General features: G+C 38.9%; 2 protein-coding genes across 2 annotated transcripts in view; both read left to right on the top strand.

Moving 5' to 3' along the window:
• Positions 1 to 20: 20 nt before the first annotated feature.
• On the top strand, positions 21 to 21,404 carry LOC127418607 (zinc finger protein OZF-like). The gene is made up of 3 exons (XM_051659243.1): positions 21 to 166; positions 8,781 to 9,033; positions 19,324 to 21,404. The coding sequence occupies exons 2-3, from the start codon at positions 8,781 to 8,783 to the stop codon at positions 20,604 to 20,606; spliced, it is 1,536 nt and encodes a 511-aa protein (XP_051515203.1). The 5' UTR covers positions 21 to 166; the 3' UTR covers positions 20,607 to 21,404.
• The window catches only part of LOC127418567 (zinc finger protein 501-like), a 240,533-nt gene continuing 217,469 nt past the window's right edge, over positions 94 to 23,157 (top strand). The window contains exon 1 of the mRNA XM_051659160.1: positions 94 to 166. The gene's annotated coding sequence lies outside the window, so the exon portion shown is untranslated. The remainder of the gene's footprint in view (positions 167 to 23,157) is intronic.

Below are 23,157 nucleotides of genomic sequence, written 5' to 3'. Positions count from 1 at the left end.
TAAACCGCCAGAAAACACCAGAAGAAGATGAAGAAGAGCTGATGCTTTGAGTGCTCAGTTTGGCACGTGTTTAATGTGTTTTACATTATTTGTGGGACTTATATGTTAAAGAAGAAGCTCATTATCATCTGATGTAGTTTGTTGTGTTGCTGGTCACATGTAAGAGGTGAGTAAAACAAATAAGTTAAGAACCAGTAGATTATTTACACTTCCTGTCTGTGGCTAAACTCAAGAACTTTAAGTCAAGAGTCTCGTGTTTATATGTTAGTCATGTGTGATGATGTATTTGTAAAGTTATTTTTTTAAAGAAGCTTTAACAACGTTCCAGAAACGTCTTGGCCATGTCCTAAAACGTAGTTAATTAATCATATGGATGACATATTAGCAACGTGGTACCCTGGTCTCCGTGTAACTTATAGAAGTTGATGATGTCATAATTTTACTATATTTGTTGAGACATTGACTTGAAGATACAAAAGTGGCAAAACTGCCAACAAAAGGGAAATTTACCACATTTGCAAATATTTTACTCAAGTAAATTGTGATTAATTCACAGTTTTTAGTTTTGTGAGTGAAGCAATGTTTTTGAATGAATGCACGAGACAAATTCATATATTAAGTTGTGCGACCTTCGGGACAGTTTTGTCTTTTTCATTTTTGTTTTTTCGATTATTTTGGCTGCGTTAATGCCAACGGCATAAATTTTGTCAAAGGTGTGTATTTTGGGGGGAATTGTGATATTTCAACCTCAGTTCCTATAATACATCTATAATACATAAAATAGTTACATTCAGGACAAAAATGTCCCCATTGAAATATTTGATCCTAGTGCCTATAAAGCATAAAATCATGAATTCTATGATATTATGCTTTCATTCCGGATCCCTGACTTCAAAATTACATTTTTAAAATTTTCCACCAGATGGCACCATTTTTTTCATGTTTAGCCTATGGAGCAAATACAAGCTTTTCCCCTATTTTCTGTTTGCTGTATTATAGAGCACTGCAGGACAACTGAATAAATGATGCAGCTAAAATTGTGTGTGTGAAAAACAACAACAGTGGCATTATGTAAACAAATTGGCATTTAAAGTCAGTGAAATGGAAAGTAATAATAATATATAATATTTGTATGGTGGTTTTTTGACATGGACATTTTTGTCCTCTAAGGTACTGTTTTTTTTTTTTTTTTTTTTTTTTATCTGACACTATACAAAACATAATAATGCATCAAAATCAATGTTGTTGCTGATCATTGAAATATCCCAGACTGTGATAATCTCAAATTTGACTGTGATTTTTATAAAAAACTACAGTTGCATTATATAAACAAACTGGCATTTAAAGGGTTAAAATCCTGAACATGAATGAATATTTGGTAGTTATGATCAGGGCTGATGTTGGTTAAAAAAAGTAACTCTTTGAAAGTGGAAAATAATATTAATATATAATATTATAATGGCAGTTTTTCAGTAACTTTCATAAATTGATGCACAAGGGTTAAACTGTTAACTGATGATAGTAGCCTGCAGAGAACCAGAGTACTGCGCATGTGTCACAGGTCCAACTGGACCACTGATTGCTCATGACTTCGTATAAGTGAAGCCACTGCCGCCATATTGCTATGCCCAAATATTCCAATGTCCCTATTGACTTAATAGGAAATCTCATTTCAGTGAGTAAACATGTTATTCAGTCACCGATTTTATATCTGAAATCTGCTTGTACATCCCTACAACGCAAATGTCCTACAAATGTAATTATTTAAAGTCGGGAATTTTTCCTGTTTCTTCAAAGCCCGAGCAAGTTATATGTATCTATATCAACAGTATCCACCACTAAAAAACTTAATCGACGAACAGATCAGCTGAATGTAAACAAGTTCACTGAAACTGAGGTAAGATACAAAAAGACATTATCAGACTTATTTATTGTGAACATCAAAGTGTTCGTTCAAGTTACTTGTTTTGTTTTCATCAAAAAGTGCCTTGTTCTCGCAGTCACTTGAATAAGAGCATGCGCTTTCCCTCCCTATCACGCGCAGCAAGGGAGACACGCAAAGCTGGTTAAAATGAAACTGATATTCTAGATTTAAATGGCAAACGAACACGTATTTATGACGTGTATCCATCTATGACCATATAGAGCACAGCACTATGAAAACAAGCAAATCTCGTGCATTTAAGGTGATTTAGAAATCCCAGTCTGACTTTTTTAAAGTTCCATTTGGGGGTAAGGACGTGTTGTCACCATAAACAAGCAGATATTACAGCTTTTCCTACTTGCATTACAACTTGGGGATAGTTTTCCCGCTTCCTTTGGTGATCGTTGTGCTGTAATAAGCTGAACACCAGGGCAGGTGAATGCTCTGACATCGCGATCCGTGTATATCTTCTGCCTCGTAACGAATATTATCCATAACAAGCCAGTTAAACATTAAACATGATTGTCACTAGAGGGCGAAATGCAACTGTTGTATCCGCAGGTCGGAGACAGTGAAACGGGGGTGTTTTCTCCTGTCAGTCATTGATGCTCTAAGAGTTGGAGCATACCAAGATGGCCGCTCGAGATTAGGTTTGAACATTGAGGGGGACCAAATGTGGGTTTGGGAAGTGTTATGTTTCATTACAACACAATGCATAATAACAGTTCAAATTATTGCACAGATAAATAAAGTATATTCAATGTAGGGATGCCGCGGCGTTTTTGACAGTTGGCGTATCATCTGATAATAAAATCGCGGTTAACCGGTTTTACGATTATTTGCTCACTTTCTTATGCAACAGTACTGATGCAAAAAAATGCATATCATATAACAATTGTCTAAACGTCTAAGTGGACGAATTTCTGGGGGATGTGTGGACGCTAAGGGAAGCCCTATAATAAGAACTGATAAATACACACACAAAAAAAGAGGTATATAATAAGAGATGTTCCAGTCTAGGGCACGACACTGCTTATGCGCATCCCGAGCTTAGTGATGTGCTTAAGTGTAAACAGAGTGCTTCAAAAGTGCGTAAATGTAAGATTATTGTGGTTGCGCAACATGTAGTTCATGGTATTAAACGTTTTTTTTTTGTATCAGTTTATTAAAGCAATCCATTGTTCTGTCAGACATCCCAACATAAAGAATCGGCAACAGACCCTAAATTCTGTCCTTAACACCTTACAAATTAACCTGTGGACTATGCATAATAACAGGCTATTTAAAGTCCGATCATGACTAAAATTGACATTTATTGTTGAATGCGGTGAATTTGTACAGAAGCAATGCTTTAAATGATGAGGACGATTTAAGACGCAACTTTTCAGTTTACTCGCTGATAGTAACTACACACAAATGCACCGCGCACTGTCAGCATGCTTAATACAAAGTCTCGCTTGGATCTGTAACGGTCGACCTGGGATTAGGTTTAGAGTAAATTTGGCGACCTTCCATTCTTACGGTCTAAAAGGTGTCAAACGTTAATAATAACTGAAAAGTTTAGTTTCAGCACTTATTTTTTGTGTTTTGTTACCAGTGTTGTAGCATGAGAGTCTCTAAAGTGTGATCCTAATATTTTCTTCCAATTTCGGAAGTTTTTCTATAAATTTATACCATGCAATTGACATTCTTTGCAATTTTTTCTCAACAACTGTCTTAATTGTCCTCAATACCATTGCTTTGTGTAGTCAATTTGAATTAATCAGGGATGTGATTTTTTTTTTTTTTTTTCCGTATTAATATGGAATTCCATTTTTTCCGACCTAAAATTGTGACCCACGTGAATTGTGTAAATCTGTTAAAAAAATTAAAGGGGGGGTAATATCTCATCGGGCCTAATATCAACAGTGCATTACTGATACTCTTCATCCAAACAAGTGTTATTCAACCATCCCTTGCATGGCACAGGTGTTGCTTTAGCACTTTAATGTTGCATTTTTTCGGCACGTGCGGCGAGTGAGAAGACACGCTGCTTCAGCCTGATCCCTTTCTCTTGTGGTGCGCGCTGAAAAATGTCCTCTCACAAGAGAAGCAAAGTATCAGTGGGGATCGCTGGTCGTGGTGCGGGAAGCAGAGTTGCGAAACGTTGGATGGCAAGTTACTATGGTTGTTTTTACACTTTAGTCCTCTTTAAACCTCTGCGTGCCTACAACTTTTTTGTGTAACATGTGAGTGAAACAAAATCAGATTTGGGCCACACCAGCTACGGTGTGAACGTAGGCTTTACTGTTCCAGGCGAAGGGACATTTTCAAGTTCAGAGATTAATCACCTCACCTGTCTACACCCGGCACGTCTGTTCACACAACGCAACAGCTTGAGGCTGACTGCAGTGGACACGTCAAAGCGAACGTTCTAAAGCGATTATTGTTGGTGCAACATATTTCAATGGACGCTTCCAGTGTAGACAGCATCATTTATTATAATGGGGTTCGGACCACGTTGACGTAAATTTTGCTCAACAAAAATGTATGGTCTGAGTAAGCAGTAAATGGCTGTTGTTCGCTAGGTTTATGTGACGCACGTGTTCAACCCATGCCGTACGGGACTCGAACCGGTGTATCCGGCATGGGAGGCAGGTGTGCTAACAAGGAGGCTTTAGGCTACAGCCTCTAGCGTCAGTCGCTAGTGCACCTCTTGAGGTCAAGAGAGTGAGGTTTATACACATTGCACAGCTATCTATCAGCTGGCCACCGTTACACATGCCTATATTTTCCACATTTTTTTTTACCCTGCCAGTTCATCAAATAGGCTACATTTCAAAGAAACGCCAGCTGTTAAAGTGGTTATTCTGTGAGTGGATGTCGTGTTTTAGGACAATATATTAGGTGTACGTTTATCGTAGGCTTCTATTTCTATCCTAACTGTTGTTTTTTAATTATAACTGTTGTTGGCTAACTTTCTTGGGTGAACAGTTGTAATATTTTGTAGTATATCTAATGCAAATTGCAAAACATGCACGTCTCTAACCATATTATTTTTAGACTTGCTTACCTGTTAATTATTTTCCATTCTGACTGTTTGCCTATAATATGTTGGGTAACTTTTACTGGGTGAATTTTGTTTAGAATAGGTTATTGGGTATTTTCTTACTGGTCCTGCACTGTTCAATCAATTGATTTCAATAAATATGCCTGTTTGCAGGTGTCAGAAGACAGAATAACAGAAAAGGTGCGTTAAAGCTTAAATGAAGCGTAAAGGCTAAATAGACTAAATAGAATAGAGAGTTCCCAATTTCATAACTTCTACACTCAATTTGAGTCGTTTTGTGCTCCTCAACAGCTATCTGTTTGTCAAGAATTGAAATCCTCCAAAAATTACATAATCATATTATCAATCATAGATTAAAGTTATACTGTATTTTTGACTGTTGGTGGGGGGGGTTGTGCAAGGCACTTCTTTTTATTAATTTTTTATTTTTTTTTTGTCCTTTGCTGATCACATGCCTGATTTATTTGTTCACTAAATGCCGAAATTCTTGTTGAGAGAACTACTTATTTCTTGTTCAGCCAACTATCAATTCACAATACGAGAACTTTCATTTCTTTTCATCTTCTTCCAATTCCGGTTCTCGTTAAAAGTCACACAGGATGCAAACGATGCAAATGTTTCCATCAACGCTTTTTTACGCCCATTTTGGGATATCGCATAAAAACCGCTGGATGGAAACGCCAAGATGCGAATAAATCTCCAAAATGCACATAAAAAAATTATACGCTCGCTTGAGGTGGTTAACTTTTATTCGATAAGAAGAAATGTGCATAAACTATGATGGAAACACATTTACCGAATAAACTCCTATTGAATTTGTTAGGAATAAAAGATGTGCATCAAAAAGGTCATGTGACTGAAAAACACGTTAATTACCGGACTAACCAGTGGACCAATCATCACATCTGAAATGTTGCTCCGGTCATCCTTAAATAATGGTGTCTAGATAATCCAAAGCCTGCAGAGAGTTTGCAGAGCAAATAAGTCGAAAACAAACTTGAACTGTACAGAAGAGAATGTATATTGACAGTTTTTAAAAATATCTTATAGATCTGCACGTATATGCATAAGGATAGATGAATGCACATACAGTGCTCAGAAACGTGGGATGCGCTGTCGCTCCCAAACATGAGACAAAGTTCTTTGCAGTGTTTTGTCTTCGTGCTCTTAAACCGCCAGTATTTTATTAATAAAACACTCACAGTGACTACAATTTCTCAGGAAGGGACGATTTCATCCTTTTGAACACCCTTGGGTGGAAACGCGGCTTTAGTCGCACATTGTTTTTGCAATATGGTTTTTCCCATAAATTAAATTCGCAACTCGGATGGAATCATAGCTTGTGATGGCTCTTGGTGCCCAGCCCTGTTCTGTAAATTGGTGGCCGTTGTTCATTATTAAATCAATGTCTGTGTCAAATGTAAATGCATTGCTGTAGGTGTGGGTCCTTCTTTATTTCTGTAATAATGAAGTCGTCTAAGTGATACATTTATGCTGATTGGATTAGGGATGGTGGAACTCCAGTCTGTGACGGGTTCCTATGACAGTTTACTTCCCATGCATGCTTTGTTTGGTCGTAACCTGAGTACTTTGTCTCCACTTGGAAGGACTGCCCTCTAAAATGTATGTAAAACTACAATGTACAGCTCCATTTAGTCATACTTGATGAATGCAGTGCAAGACAGCACGTTCTGACGTGAAGACCGATGTTCCTGATCTTCGACAATAAAGATTCCTGCTGAAGTTTTATCAAAGTCACCAGGTCTTCTCTACAAGTTTCCAACAGGTCGTTGGTATACTTGCAGCATTGCCCAAACCGACAACAAACGTCATCTCAACGATTAAGGGACTCGTTGAGATAAGGGAAATTATGTTACCACAACGTTATATGGTACGTCGCTGTGACCAATGTGGTCCTGTCTGGTTACGTCATCACAATGTAGCTGCTAGCTAGGATCTTTATCTATCATCTACAGTTGAAGTTAGAAGTTTACTTACACTTTAGCCAAATACATTTAAACTCAGTTTTTCACAATTCCTGACATTTATTCATAGAAAACATTCCCTGTCTTAGGTCAGTTAGGATCACTATTTTAAGAATGTGAAATGTCAGAATAATAGTGGAGTGAATGCTTTATTTCAGCTTTTATTTCTTTCATCACATCCCCAGTGGGTCAGAAGTTTACATACACTTTGTTAGTATTTGGTAGCATTGCCTTTAAATTGTTTAACTTGGGTCAAATGTTTTGGGTATCCTTCCACAAGCTTCTCATAATAAGTTGCTGGAATTTTGGCCCATTCCTCCAGACAGAACTGGTGTAACTGAGTCAGGTTTGTAGACCTCCTTGCTCACACACGCTTTTTCAGTTCTACACACAAATTTTCTATCGGATTGAGGTCAGGGCTTTGTGATGGCCACTCCAATACCTTGACTTTGTTGTCCTTAAGCCATTTTGCCACAACTTTGGAGGGATGCTTGGGGTCATTGTCCATTTGGAAGACCCATTTGTGACCGAGCTTTAACTTCCTGGCTGATGTCTTGAGATGTTGCTTCAATATATCCACATAATTTTTCCTTCCTCATGATGCCATCTATTTTGTGAAGTGCACCAGTCCCTCCTGCAGCAAAACACCCCCACAACATGATGCTGCCACCCCCATGCTTCACGGTTGGGATGGTGTTCTTCGGCTTGCAAGCCTCACCCCTTTTCCTCCAAACATAACGATAGTCATTATGGCCAAACAGTTAAATTTTTGTTTCATTAGACCAGAGGACATTTCTCCAAAAAGTAAGATCTTTGTCCCCATGTGCACTTGCAAACTGTAGTCTGGTGCTTTATGGTGGTTTTGGAGCAGCGGATTCTTTCTTGCTGAGCAGCCTTTCAGGTTATGTCGATATAGGACTCGTTTTACTGTGGATATAGATACTTGTCTACCTGTTTCCTCCAGCATCTTCACAAGGTCCTTTGCTGTTGTTCTGGGATTGATTTGCACTTTTTGATCCAAACTACTAAACTTCATTTCTAGGAGACAGAATGCGTCTCCTTCCTAAGCGGTATGATGGCTGCATGTCCCATGGTGTTTATAGTTGCGTACTATTGTTTGTAAAGATGAACGTGGTACCTTCAGGTGTTTGGAAATTGCTCCCAAGGCTGAACCAAACTTGTGGAAGTCCACAATTTTGTTTTCTGAGGTCTTGGCTGATTTCTTTTGATTTTCCCATGATGTCAAGCAAAGAGGCACTGAGTTTGAAGGTAGGCCTTAAAATACATCCAATTGACTCCAATTAGCCTATCAGAAGCTAATTGCCTAAAGGCTTGACATCATTTTCTGGAATTTTCCAAGCTGCTTAAAGGCACAGTTAACTTGGTGTATGTAAACTTCTGACCCACTGGAATTGTGATATAGTCAATTAAAAGTGAAACAATCAGTCTGTAAACAATTGTTGGAAAAATTACTTGTGTCATGCACAAAGTAGATGTACAAAACTATAGTTTAGTAATATTAAATCTGTGGAGTGGTTAAAAAATGAGTTTTAATGACTTCAACCTAAATGTATGTAAACTTCTGACTTCAACTGTATCTATCAGTGTTGAAACTTTTAAACCTTATGTGTTACAAATAGTCTCTGCTCTCCGCTGTATACAGCCTGCTATTATATTCCTGCTCTAAGGAAGATGAAACCAAATGCAAAGCACACATTTATATTTATACCATCACAGAAAAAGTTCTTGTTCTTGTGTATAAACATAATAATTTTTGAGTTTGATGAATGTCAGTCCATTATAATGATGTTTTTGTGTTCAGATGTTCATCATGAGAGAGCAGGTGGATGTGATTCACACTGAAGAACAGCAGATGCTGCAGACACCAGTGAAGATTGAAGTGAAGCAGGAGGAGATAAAAGAAGAAATCGCAGCAGAGGAGCAACAGAGTGATGAAGATGATGATGAACAACAGAGTGCTGATGATGAAACCACAGCAGAGGAACAACAGAGTGATGATGATGAAACCACAACAGAAGAACAACAAAGTGATGATGAGGATTTCATTCCTTCAGGTATGTTTCTTCCTTTAATTTTGTTTAACATTTTCATGACAATCGACTGTCATGTCAGAATTGGTCAAAAGTCACACTTAAGTTTCCCGCTGTTTTTATTGTAGTTTTAGAAGTGCTCTGTTGTCCTTTAAAAAGGTACATCTTTGTAGAGTGCGGCACGGCTTGAGCAGTATATGGCGATAATTGACCGCTGTGTTGGTGGCTCATACTAAACAGCTTCACAACTTCTGCTCAAGCACAAAATAATGCTCTTTATTAATGTGCTAATTACCAAGAGAGCGATCACTTCATCTCTTCTGGGAATGTAGACTTCAATGGGCAACTAGGGAATGCAAATACTAACAGAATGTGCAGAATGTCCATAAACTCAAGCTGATTCTGATTGTGTATTGCCAGGTATGCTTGCACATACAAGGAATTTGTCTTGGTGACAGGAGCTTCTAGTGCACAACATTGAGTGTTTTGTGCTGTTGTGCTCATTTTTGTGTAAGCACAACCTGGTTAACGTCAATATATCTTCAAACATCTGCTGCCGTTTACATCTTTTCACATAAAACGCTGCTTTTCTCCATGTCGGTGTCTCTGTTACTGGATTTTAAAGTAAAAGTTTCTGTTAAAATTTTCGGCACTCCCTGACATTCACATAGCCCCAATGCACCGCGAGGATGCCATATCTTCCCCTCCACCCCATGAACCTTTAATTCCCCTTTTGGTCTTTGTTTAACATTTTCAATAAACGCCTCTCCAAGGCCTGATGCCCCACCCACTGTATCTGTCGCTTGCTCACCCCACCACATAGCATTTAAATGGCATATAAAAGGTGGTTTGTGGTAACTGTGAGTTCCTATTAATTTTCAATGGGTGAGAGATGGCTGAACGGAGGCGGCACTTCTTGTCAAGCTCGTTCATGTGAATTCTATTGCATTGTCATTCAGGACTGCTTGCAGCGCACACCACGCAAGATAAAATAGTTTATTTAGGACTTCCGGTTTAGGCAGCATAGTGGATGGCTGCATAAAGCTATGCAATGTTGGCTCCTGATAGTCAGTGAAATTAATCTTGATTTAAAATGAGTGGGGGTACTAAAACAAGAAGTCGGAGCTTTTAAGTCAAATAAAAGGGACTGAACAGAGTGTAACAGAGGACGAAAGCAACTTGTTTGAATGAGAGGATGGCGACGAGGCAGAGGCCATGCTAACAGGTGAACGTAAGCAAGATGTCGTTTGCGTCAGGCTTTAAAATAAGCAAACAAATGTGACTTGAGAAAATAAGTAAAGGTGGATCTGAGGTCGGAGGGCTTTAAGGAAGAATTTCGGAAGAACATGAAATAAGAGTTCACGGAATTCAAACAAGAAATGCATGAAACTCACAACGAACACCAACGAAGTTCAAAAGCAACAAAACAGACTCTCTGAAGCCAAAAGGTGCATCAAACAGTTGGAGACATGGGCTGTTGAAGCAAACACTGCTCCGTTAAATACACTCTGGAAAAATTCACTGACCTGGAATCCAAATCAAGAAGAAACAACATTTGTATCTACAGGGTGCCAGAGGGTCCAGAGGATACCAGCTCCATCACCCAGTTTGTGGATTAAAGTTTCTTAAAACTGAGCTTGGTCTTGACCTTTATCTTTAAATTCAATGGGCACACAGAGCCTTAGTCTAGAAACCTAATCCAGACTCACCACCAAGATCAATTATTGTGAACTTTCTCCAGTTTACAGTGAAAGAGGTGTCTTTTGAAACGGGCCTGGCAAAAGTGGAGGCGGGTACAAGGCTCCGCGCTGTCATTTGTTCACGACTATGCTACAAAAGTAATCCAAAAACATAAAGTCTACTCTGGGATAAAGAAAATACTGAAAGAAAAGAAGATTTGGTTTCAGACACCCTTCACGAAAATATGCATACATTGGAGAGATGGGTCACAGACGTATGATTCTCCCTGTGAAACTGAATGCAAGATGGTAAATCGTGGAGTAGGCAGGAATAGACCTACATCGGATAATGAAGATGGAACCTATGGTGAAGCGACTGCAGCGGTGTATGGCCTGGCGACGTGTCAGAGGCAAAGACTCAAAGAGAACTTATGAGTGAGAGAGAGGCTCCAGGAATTTCAGTGCAAGTCTCCCAAAAAACTGAGATTGACAGACAATTTACTTACTCCTGAAAATCAACATGCAGTTCTGTTTACAAAGACTGGATCATAACATAAATTCAAACTTATCCCTTTAAAATTACTTGCGACTAGTAGGGAAAAGCATGCATGTGATTTTGACTTTCATTGGATATTCGTTGGTGGTGAGTAGCACATTGGTAACATGCTATTTCACATTTCTAGTGTGGCCCCTTTTGCTATGAGGCAAGACCCGTGATCGTCCAATGGGATCTGCAGGGCCCAATATGACTGTCTTCTTGAAAATAAATTTTTGGTTATAATGTTTAAAAAATGTTCAGTATGTTCGTTGAAGCTAGTGGGGTACTGCATTCTTAGGTTATATTATGTTTTAAATAGGGATGCAATGATGTATCAGCCGCCGATATTAATGACCAAATTAAAACCATTGGCAAGGGGGCCTGGGTAGCTCAGCGTGTATTGACGCTGACTATCACCCCTGGAGTCGCGAATTCAAATTCCAGGGTGTGCTGAGTGACTCCAGTCAGGTCTCCTAAGCAACCAAATTGGCCCGGTTGCTAGGGAGGGTAGAGTCACATGGGGTAACCTCCTCGTTCGTGATTAGTGGTTCTCGCTCTCAATGGGGCGTGTGGTAAGTTGTGCATGGATCGTGGAGAGTAGCATGAGCCTCCACATGCTGCGAGTCTCCGCAGTGTCATGCACAACGAGTCATGTGATAAGATGGCGGATTGACGGTCTCAGAAATGGAGGCAACTAAGACTTGTCCTCCGCCACCCGGATTGAGGCGAGTAACCGCGCCACCACGAGGACCTACTGAGTAGTGGGAATTGGGCATTCCAAATTGGGGGAAAAAAAACAAAAAAACATCAGCAAATCGGTTGAAGCATGAAAATGCCGATATGAAAAACAGATGGTTAATTTATAAGCAATTATCACACTTTGTAAAAACTCTTTGAATTCAAATGCATAATCCAGAAATAATGATAGCAACAGAATGTAGAAGGGTTGGCACTTCAAAGAACATAGATTAAAATTAAATATTACTTCTCGTTCTCGCATTGAGGAAAAAACGTCCTTGCGTGACACTTGTAAAAGCGGCATTACCTGTACATGATGAGGTAAAACGGTCCATTCTTTGTAAACAGCAAACTTCAACTTCTGAGACATTGGTATAGTATCCATTAAGGCTGCACGATTGATTTGAGTTAAGATTGATATCACAAAATGGTCTTGCATGATTACAAAAGCTTGAAAGGCTGCGTTTAAAAATAGACTGCAAGCGATGCCCTGTAGCAGTCTGGACGGCATTATCCATTACAGCACTATAGAATTTAAAATGTTTTTTTGTTCCTTTTTGTGACTTTATTTTTAATTGATATGGTTGACATTTCTTTGAATTGCCCAACATAATTTGTTTGCATAATATGAATTTGTGATGTTCTGTTATATACAAACATGTACAATTATTTTGAACCACAAAAACAGAAGTGCACAAATGCTTTAGAAAATTTTGCACACTAGTGTTCTCATTTATGTAACTCTTTTTGACAGAGACAGATTTAACTTCAGTGGCAGGAGAAATCAATTTTTCGAAGAAAATACAGAAATTATCAGAGCGCAATGTCCTTAATAATATTGAACGAAATGTTTAGACCCTTGCTAATGAGCAGATCAAGAGTGTGTCCGCGATTGTGTGTGGGTGCATCTACATGTTGAGTCTGATCAAAAGTGTTTAAAACTCTTGAGTTCTTTGGCAGTGTTGCGTTCAGGATTATCTATATGAATGTTGATAACAGTTCTGTAAAATCATCAACAAAGCCAGGAGAGTATTTTGGAGGCCTATAAATAATTATAAATAGAATGTGTGGAGCACCTTTTAGTACAATACTTAGATATTCAAAGGCCAAGTAATCACCAAGTGGCACTTGCTTGCATTGAAAGACATCTTTAAATATTGCTGCTAATCCTTCACCTCTCCTAACAGCTCTGCAGACACTCATAAAAGTAAAGTTTGGAGGGGCTGTTACATTGAAGACTGTTGCAATGCAGCTGTTGGCTGTTATCTGTTTTTGGCCCCACAGTAATGTTGGATTTATGTCTAATGTGCAACAGATTAGATTGGTTTGCCATACGTATTGAGAAGGCCTTAGTCTTCCTATCACTTAACATTACAGATGTTGAAAAAGCTACTGGCAATGCGGGTTCCCGCTTTTTCTGTAAGCAGTTGTGAGGGTTGCTGCTACCGTAGTGGGGAACCGATACACCTCAATTAGAGCTGTGTCAGTTGTTTGTAGTTCATAGAGAGCAGAAGGACGAGATGTACCCTTGCATTGTGGCAGTGGCCGGAGAGCTCTCTCAGAGGGAGGGTGAGCTGGGCCTGCAGGCTTTGGTGATAGAGGGGCCTGCCGTTTTTTGGTTTGTATCTGGGGGCTCGCAGCAATGTAGAGGGAGAGCTTTCTCAGAGAAGCTCAGGAGTGGGGATGTTGACGAGGGAGAAGGTGTGTGGTGACCGAGACTGGCTGTGGTGTTTCTGGAGGCTGATGTATGTTGTTGTTGTTGTTATCTTGGCTCCCTTGTCTTTTTTTCCCGGAAATTGTCCTTGGGTCCTGTATCTTGGAGCAGTTTTAAGTCAACACAGTCTGACTGTAGTATGCTCTGTGTGTGAGGCTCAGCCCCATGTTGTGTCTTCCCTGTGTTATTTTTGGATTTGTTGATCAAATGTCCATCCAGGTGCTGAAGTGCAATCCTGTGGTCATCCAGACACTGCGGTGATGTTTGTGTGTCATCCAGGTTGAGTGGATTTGTGCGCGTTGCAGATGGATGGAGGGAGAAGTAGATATTGTCCTTTAGCACTTTTGCACCATGTTTGTTTGGGTGAAAGCCATTTGATTTAAACAGTTCTCTTTGACTCAAGAAAAGATTTAAATTATCAATGTAGTTCAGTCCTCTCATGTTGAAGTTTTGTGAAGCCAAGTGTTTAGACTTAGCAACGGAGAAAGCATATTTGTTCCTCGGCTGGAAGTGGTCCACTGATGAACAACTGAACTTTCAATCTCCCAAATGTTTCAAAGAGTTGATTGAAATCCCTCTTAAGGAGTTCTGACTGCTCTTTCTGAATATCATTTTTCCCCACATGTACTGTGCATCCGGAAAGTATTCACAGCGCTTCACTTTTTCCACATTTTGTTATGTTACAGCCTTATTCCAAAATGGATTAAATTCATTCTTTTCCTCAAAATTCTACAAACAATACCCCATAATGACAACATGAAAGAAGTTTGTTTGAAATCTTTGCAAATTTATTAAAAATAAAAAATGAAAAAAATCACATGTACATAAGTATTCACAGCCTTTGCCATGACACTCAAAATTGAGCTCAGGTGCATCCTGTTTCCACTGATCATCCTTGAGATGTTTCTACAACTTGATTGGAGTCCACCTGTGGTAAATTCTGTTGATTGGACAAGATTTGGAAAGGCACACACCTGTCTATATAAGGTCCCACAGTTAACAGTGCATGTCAGAGCACAAACCAAGCCATGAAGTCCAAGGAATTGTCTGTAGAGCTCTGATACAGGATTGTACCGAGGCACAGATCTGGGGAAGGGTACAGAAAAATTTCTGCAGCATTGAAGGTCGCAATGAGCACAGTGGCCTCCATCATCTGTAAATGGAAGAAGTTTGGAACCACCAGGACTCTTCCTAGAGCTGGCCGCCTGGCCAAACTGAGCGATCGGGGGAGAAGGGCCTTAGTCAGGGAGGTGACCAAGAACCCGATGGTCACTCTGACAGACCTCCAGCATTTCTCTGTGGAGAGAGGAGAACCTTCCAGAAGAACAACCATCTCTGCAGCATTCCACCAATCAGGCCTGTATGGTAGAGTGGCCAGATGGAAGGCACTCCTCAGTAAAAGGCACATGACAGCCCGCCTGAAGTTTGCCAAAAGGCACCTGAAGGACTCTCAGACCATGAGAAACAAAGATTGAACTCTTTGGCTTGAATGGCAAGCATCATGTCTGGAGGAAACCAGGCACCGCTTATCACCTGGCCAATACTATCCCTACAGTGAAGCATGGTGGTGGCAGCATCATGCTGTGGGGATGTTTTTCAGCAGCAGGAACTGGGAGACTAGTCAGGATCGAGGGAAAGATGAATGCAGCAATGTACAGAGACATCCTTGATGAAAACCTGCTCCAGAGCGCTCTGGACCTCAGACTGGGGCGAAGGTTCATCTTCCAACAGGACAACGACCCTAAGCACACAGCCAAGATAACAAAGGAGTGGCTCTGGGACAACTCTGTGAATGTCCTTGAGTGGCCCAGCCAGAGCCCAGACTTGAACCCGATTGAACATCTCTGGAGAGATCTGAAAATGGCTGTGCACCGACGCTCCCCATCCAACCTGATGGAGCTTGAGAGGTCCTGCAAAGAAGAATGGGAGAAACTGCCCAAAAATAGGTGTGCCAAGCTTGTAGCATCATACTCAAAAAGACTTGAGGCTGTAATTGGTGCCAAAGGTGCTTCAGCAAAGTATTGAGCAAAGGCTGTGAATACTTATGTACATGTGATTTTCTTTTTTTTTTTTTTTTTTTTTTTTTTTAATAAATTTGCAAAGATTTCAAACAAACTTCTTTCACGTTGTCATTATGGGGTATTGTTTGTAGAATTTTGAGGAAAATAATGAATTTAATCAATTTTGGAAGAAGGCTGTAACATAACAAAATGTGGAAAAAGTGAAGCGCTGTGAATACTTTCCAGATGCACTGTATAATAACTCGATTCACAGTCTTATGGTTCATTTAGAATGTTCATAAGTTCCTTATTTACCTCAGAAACCATTGCTCGAGGAAGGAAGCAAGTGGTAGTAGCCCCACTACCAATGTTTCTGTTAATGGAGTCCCCCACTGTCCGAGTGCTGAGCTCGGCTGTGGTCTCAGCTGAATGCTGCCTGCTCGACCTTGAGCACCTGCCAGCTGTAGTGTTAGCTGCTGGCTGTTGTGATCTAAGCCTGATCATGTTTGGGGTTTCTTCCTCCACATTCATTAATGGTTCAAATCTATTTTCAAGACGTATTGGGGGTGGAAGAATACCAGTATTGAATAGTCGAGTCATAACTGGAGTGGAAGATGCCAATGCTGCAGTATGCGATGATTTTGATTGTCTGATATGTTGAGTACCTTTTAGGTCTAGCTCCCTATTTATGCCATTGGTTTTTGCTCTCACGTTCATCAGATCACTTTTGTGATCTGTTTTGCTGGGTTTTTTAAGCTCGGTATAGCCTGTCGAGGAACGTTTTGATTTGACCCCTCTCCAAACAAAGATCTGTTTTGGTCTATTTTCTCGTCACTCCAAATTACAGTGTGTCAGAAGCTGTGAGGCGTGTCAAGGTGTTGTCGGGCATATTGTAACCGGGCTTTTTTGTGGCATTGGCGCAGTAAAGGCTTCTTTCTGGCTTTTCGACCATGCAACTCATTTTTGTTCAAATATCGTCGTATTGTGCTCTTTTTCCAGAGCAGCCTGTTTTTCTCCTGAGGTTACCTGTGGGGTTTTCTTTGTATCCCGAACAATTCTTCTGGCAGTTGTGGCTGAAATCTTTCTTGGTCTACCTGACCTTGGCTTGGTATCAAGAGATCCCCGAATTTTCCACTTCTTAATAAGTGATTGAACAGTACTGACTGGCATTTTCAAGGCTTTGGATATCTTTTTATATCCTTTTCCATCTTTATAAAGTTCCATTACCTTGTTACGCAGGTCTTTTGACAGTTCTTTTCTGCTCCCCAAGGCTCAGTATCTAGCCTGCTCAGTGCATCCATGTGAGAGCTAACAAACTCATTGACTGTTTATACACAGACACGAATTGCAATTTTAAAAAGCCACAGGTGTGGGAAATTAACCTTTAATTGCCATTTAAACCAGTGTGTGTCACCTTGTGTGTCTGTAACAAGGCCAAACATTCAAGGGTATGTAAACTTTTGATCAGGGCCATTTGGGTGATTTCTGTTATCATTATGATTTGAAAAGGAGCCAAACAACTATGTGATAATAAATGGCTTCATATGATCACTATCCTTAAATAAAAGATGTTTTTTGCATGATCAGTCATATTTTCAAAATCAATGCCAAAATTTAACAATTTCTGCCAGGCTATGCAAACTTTTGAGCACAGTTGTATTTGTGGAGGTATAATGACCATCTATACGTAACCTTTATTGGTTTCTTTATAGATGGATAGATAAATTAATAAAAAATGTTTTACATCATTCTTACGCAAGTTTTTTTACATAACATGACTTATGATTTTTTTTTAATCACTTTTTATGACTTTTATAAAACTATATAATGGACAGGTGTGGAACACATCCTTATGCTAAAAAAAAAAAATGATCAAAAATGTTTCTGAACAATATAGCCTACTTGAACAGGAGAACTTAAAGTAGGTTGTAATAACATGTACTATGGTATTTTACATGTAAAACAAGTCAATTGAAAGAGGAAAAGGAAGAGTTGCTTTAAGAACCTGGTTTCACTAGCCATGACATTGTAAAATAAATCAGTTTTCGTCAGAGATTTCGTTGAGATTACTCGATTACTTTTTACATTGGTGTAAAAAAAATCCATTACCAGAAATTAGTACAAGCCAGAACCCCCTTTACATGGTCAGTGGATAGAAGTTGTCAGAAATTAACTGTATGGAGGAACTGACATTTAATTTAATGCTTAAAAATTATCTTATTTCTAAGTTAATGGGGGTGAAATGGAGACTGTATATCAGTAAAGATAGCAACTAATTATTGAAAAGTCTGTAATTCTATACATCTGTGCAATCGGCTGAATAGATGAGATGGGGACCAAGGCAGTCACGAGGAGAATCACACCATAGAGAAGGAAGGGCATTCCAAAAAGATGTTTATTCCATCAGAGGTGCAAAATGTGCAAATAAATAGTGTAATAAATCCCATTTTCTCCCCAATTTTGGAATGCCCAATTCCAACTACTTAGTAGGTCCTCGTGGTGGTGCGGTTACTCACCTCAATAAGGGTGGCGGAGGACAAGTCTCAGATGCCTCTGCTGCTGAGATAGTCAATCCGCGCATCTTATCACATGGCTCATTGTGCATGACACCGCGGAGACTCGCAGCATGTGGAGGCTCATTCTACCCTCCGCGATCCATGCACAACTTGCCACACGCCCCATTGAGAGCGAGAATCACTTAATCGAGACCATGAGGAGGTTACCCCATGTGATTCTACCCTCCCTAGCAATTGGGCCAATTTGGTTGCTTAGGAGACCTGGCTGGAGTCACTCAGCACGCCCTGGATTCAAACTCACGTTCCAGGGAGGTAGTCAGCGTCAATACTCGCTGAGCTACCCAGGCCCCCATAAATAGTGTTTAAAAGCAATCATAAATACAAGGTTACTTTAAAAAAACCTGTTTTTGGTACTAAGAGCAGTATCTGCTCTCCTCCCACAACAATGGAGGCCAGAGTTTCGTTGCACTCGAGCATGCTAGCAACCTTGTCCATGTGCTCCAAACACTCGTCGTCCATCTTCCTCCTAATGGCGGCTGGGTTAAATAGGGAAATTTTCCCACCTTTGCCAATTAGAACATACCATTATTTTAAAAAAAATTATCCCTCAGCTCCTCATTCTTAAATACAATACCTTTGAATAAATACAGAACAACAAGGTTTGAATGAGTTAAAACAACCAATACATACAATAAATTGGACGGATAAAAACATTTGCACAATAAAACCCAAATAAATATTGAAAATGGGTGAGTAAAACAAAAAACCAAGTCCTTTTAGACACATTAAAATCCTGTGATGGAGACCGATTCACAGGCTCTCCATCACAGATACCCCACTTAGGTTTTGTTTTATTAAAGTATTTTTGGAAAACTGATCATGAAAATAAAGATGTTTATTTAGGCTGTGTTCTATTCATGGTTATCGTTTTATGGAGGTATACACAATATTCTGATCAAATGACTTATAATAAAATTCAGTTATTAATCAGAATTGATTGTATAAATGTTTTGCACTGCAAAAATAAAAATGAGTACTGGAGGTTTGTTCTGCCGTTATATTGGGGTTCAATTTGATTTCACATTTGTCCCACTTGAATTAATTTTTGTCTTTACTGTGTTCATTGTAGAGCTGATGGAAATACAGGAGGAAAGTGAAGAGCTGAATGAAGTGGAGGAGAAACATCATGATTTTATATCTGGAGAAAAATCTTTGAGTTGCTCAAAGACTAAGAAGTTCCCATTAAAAAAGCCTCAAAGCGAAACCAAGAAATCTTTCACCTGCTCTCAGTGTGGAAAATGTTTCACACTTAAAAGCAATCTTAAAGTACACATGAGAGTTCATACTGGAGAGAGGCCATACACATGCCATCAGTGTGGAAAGAGTTTCCAAATTAAACAGAACCTTAAAAGACACCAAATAATTCACACTGATGAAAAGCCTTACACGTGCCATCAGTGTGGAAAGGGTTTCGCATGTAAAGATTATCTTGATGTACACATGAGAGGTCATACTGGAGAGAGGCCTTTCACGTGTCATCAGTGTGGAAAGGGTTTTGCATGTAAAGATTATCTTAAAGTACACATGGGAATTCACACAGGAGAGAAGCCTTACATGTGTCATCAGTGTGGAAAGAGTTTCACATCTGCAGCCCGTCTCGCACATCATCTCCGCTGTCACTCTGGAGAAAGACCATTTGAATGTGATCAGTGTGGTAGAACATTTGTTGCAAATTCAGGCCTAAAACGACATATGAAAACTCACACAAATGAGAAGCCTTACAAGTGTTCATTTTGTGGAAAGAGTTTTGCACGTCTGTCCAATCTGAAAGATCACGAAAGCATTCATACCAGTGTGAGAGCTCATAGGTGCTTTCAATGTGGGAAGACCTTTGTTACAGCCAGCGACTTAAAAAAGCACCAAAGGATTCATACTGGAGAGAAACCATACAAGTGCTCACACTGTGGAAAGAGTTTCACTGGGTCACATGACCTGAAAATGCACGAGAGAATTCATACTGGAGAAAAACCATACAAGTGCTCACACTGTGAAAAGACTTTCACTCTATCTCAAAACTTAAAAAAACATGAGAGAATCCATACTGGAGAGAAACCATACAAGTGCTCACACTGTGAAAAGAGTTTTACTTGGTCACATGACCTGAAAAAACATGAGAGAATTCATACTGGAGAAAAACCATACAAGTGCACACACTGTGAAAAGACTTTCACTCTGTCACAAAACATGAAAAAACACGAGGTAATTTGTACTGGAGAGAAAACATACCACTGCTCTTCATGTGGGGAACATTTCATCTCGGCAAGTACTTTACGGAAACATGTAAAAAAGAATTGCCCGAATAGTCACAGCAAGCAAGAATCATCTTCCGGTCCAATGATATCAAGTAAATAGTGATAATAAATCCAAAGATGGAATTTCACTTTAAAAAACAAATTTATTTTACCCTTTAGTTAATTGTTTGAAATAAACTCAGATTTGTGATCCCTACAATGTGTGTTTGTTTACTCTTTTAATGTAGTTTTGAAAGTGACCGTCATTGTGGTTTGAGGAGGGTGTAATGATTAATAACGGTGGCTTCTTGTTTACAGTACTTCACATGTTGTTCTGAAAGCAAAAAGAAACAAATGAAACACTAAATGTAGACTGTCTTCCGCTCAATGCGACCGAAGCAAAGCTAGCGTATACTCGCACGATTCACCGAAAGTGAAGCGCTGCCAGAATTGTGCGCTGTGATGTGCGAATGGCTTTCACGTGCTATGCAGTCTCGTCACACTTAAACTTTTTGTTTGGCCTCCAATAAGTCAAAGAAAATGCTGCGTGATCTTAAGTAAGGATTACATAAAGATGTCGATTGGAATGCAGGTGTGAGGGACATTATAGACATAAAATAATCGACTCCTCTCTTGCTGTTGTTTGCGTTCCAGTGATTACCCATTGGCACACGGGCCGTAGGTTGTCGCCCCCTGCTGAATACATTCACATTATAAAGCTTTTTCCATTTAATGTAACATTTATCGCATATCACTATTACAAATATACAGCCTATTGGAATGAATGTAACATTGGCCTTTGTATACTTCTAGCTTAATTGTCTCTGAGATTTAAGCATATTTTAAGGATTAACAATTTATGAATAAATTGGCAATAAAATAAAGTATTACAATTATTCCTGCTCTCTGCTACTAATCTGCATAAACTTTATGCAACCTGTATAACCTTAGAAACCTAAGAACCTATTAAGTAATAAGCACCACATTTTCTGTAGACATTCTGTATTGCATTTAGTTTGTGCATTGTATGTAGTAAATAAGATGTTTTGAGTAAAAGATCACAAACAGCTGATTCTTAACATCTGAGGGCTCCGACTAGAAAATAAAATGCACAACAAATAATGTATAATAAAACTATATTCAAGTCTTCTGAAGTCAGGTGATAGCTTTGTGTGCGAAACAGTGTTGACATGCCATCATTGTAGTCCATTAGATTTTCATGGTCCACTTTAGAGCTTTGGCTGGGGGGAATATAAGTGAATAACTTAAGTGAATTTTTTTTTTTTTTTTTTTTTTAGCTTGACATGCTCCTAATTTTATGGAAATGTGTGGCAAGGATATAAGTTTGCCTTTTTGTGTTCAGTAGAGAAGATAAATTCACAGGTTTGGAACAACATAAGGGTGAGTAAACGATGAAAGAACTTTCATTTTTGGGTGAACTATTCTTCACTGAAAAAAGGGAATGAAGCTCTGTTGAAAGTACTAAACCAGTACATTTAAAATCAACAATACGTATATGTTTAAGATGAGAACATAATTATATTGTGTAAAGTCAAAGTGAAATTCAACACAGTCATCAAAAACTGATTATTACATTGCTATGAAATGTTCAAATGCATTCAGACTTTAAACGGATGGTGTGATTTTAACTGCTTGCTCACTTTATTCAAATAGGTTAATGCAACAATTCTTTAGCATTTGGTCTCAATTTAATTGTGTACAATCCATCTACGTTTATTTAATCAAATGGTGTTGGGACTATGTGAATTATTTGTTGAGTCAATGTATTACTGAAACCGAGCAGGGGATTTACATTTCCCAGCATGCTTTGCATGGGACTTAAATGAGAGAGTAACTTAAAATTAAGTGTTATTTTAATGTAATTTAATGCTAAATGGGTCAAGTAGTAGACTTGATAGTAATTAATATTCTGTTATGTTGGGATTTAGAGGAGTTTCTGTCAGATTGAATAATTTTGGAGGTTACCATTGTAGAGAAGAGTGGAGCTAATGGCTAGTTCCAGGATGAGTAACCATTTGAAATATCAGTGTATATTGTTTTATTCATGAAGCAATTATTGAGGGATCATACCAAATATGGCAGTATTCTGGCTGACTTGTGATCTGTAAACTGTGAGCAACACTTGTCATACAGTGCAGAAAAACGTAATATACTAATGTGCTTGTTGCAAGTTAGCACCAAACTGCAAGGTTTTATAGAGTTATTTGAACAGATCAAATTTAAGTTAGGCTAACTTAAGTTATGTTGTAGCTACACAAATATTTAAAAGATCTTTTGCTATTAATTTTTTTTATTGATTCTTTAATGAAATATGAAATAAACAGAACATATACACACAGAATCTGCTAAACTCCCATTACATTCACTTTTAATTGACTATACCACAATTCCAGTTGGTCATAAATTTACATATACTAAGTTAACTGTGCCTTTAAGCAGCTTGGAAAATTCCAGGAAATTATGTCAAGCTTTTAGACAATTAGCCAATTAGCTTCTGATAGGCTAAATGGAGTCAATTGGAAGTGTACCTGTGGATGTATTTTAAGGCCTACCTTCAAACTCAGTGCCTCTTTGCTTGAAATCATGGGAAAATCAAAAGAAATCAGCCAAGACCTCAGAAAACAAATTGTGGACCTCCACGAGTCTGGTTC

Source organism: Myxocyprinus asiaticus, chromosome 28, assembly GCF_019703515.2.
Source record: "Myxocyprinus asiaticus isolate MX2 ecotype Aquarium Trade chromosome 28, UBuf_Myxa_2, whole genome shotgun sequence".
Taxonomy (NCBI): Eukaryota; Metazoa; Chordata; class Actinopteri; order Cypriniformes; family Catostomidae; genus Myxocyprinus; species Myxocyprinus asiaticus.
Note: the sequence above shows the minus strand (reverse complement) of the source record. Positions and strands in the feature narration are given on the sequence as shown.

Excerpts from the sequence above, each read along its gene's own strand:
- LOC127418607 (XM_051659243.1), top strand. The coding sequence starts at position 8,781 with ATGTTCATCATGAGAGAGCAGGTGGATGTGATTCACACTGAAGAACAG. Across the intron at positions 9,034-19,323 it reads TGAGGATTTCATTCCTTCAG|AGCTGATGGAAATACAGGAG; the intron begins GTATGTTTCTTC and ends TGTTCATTGTAG.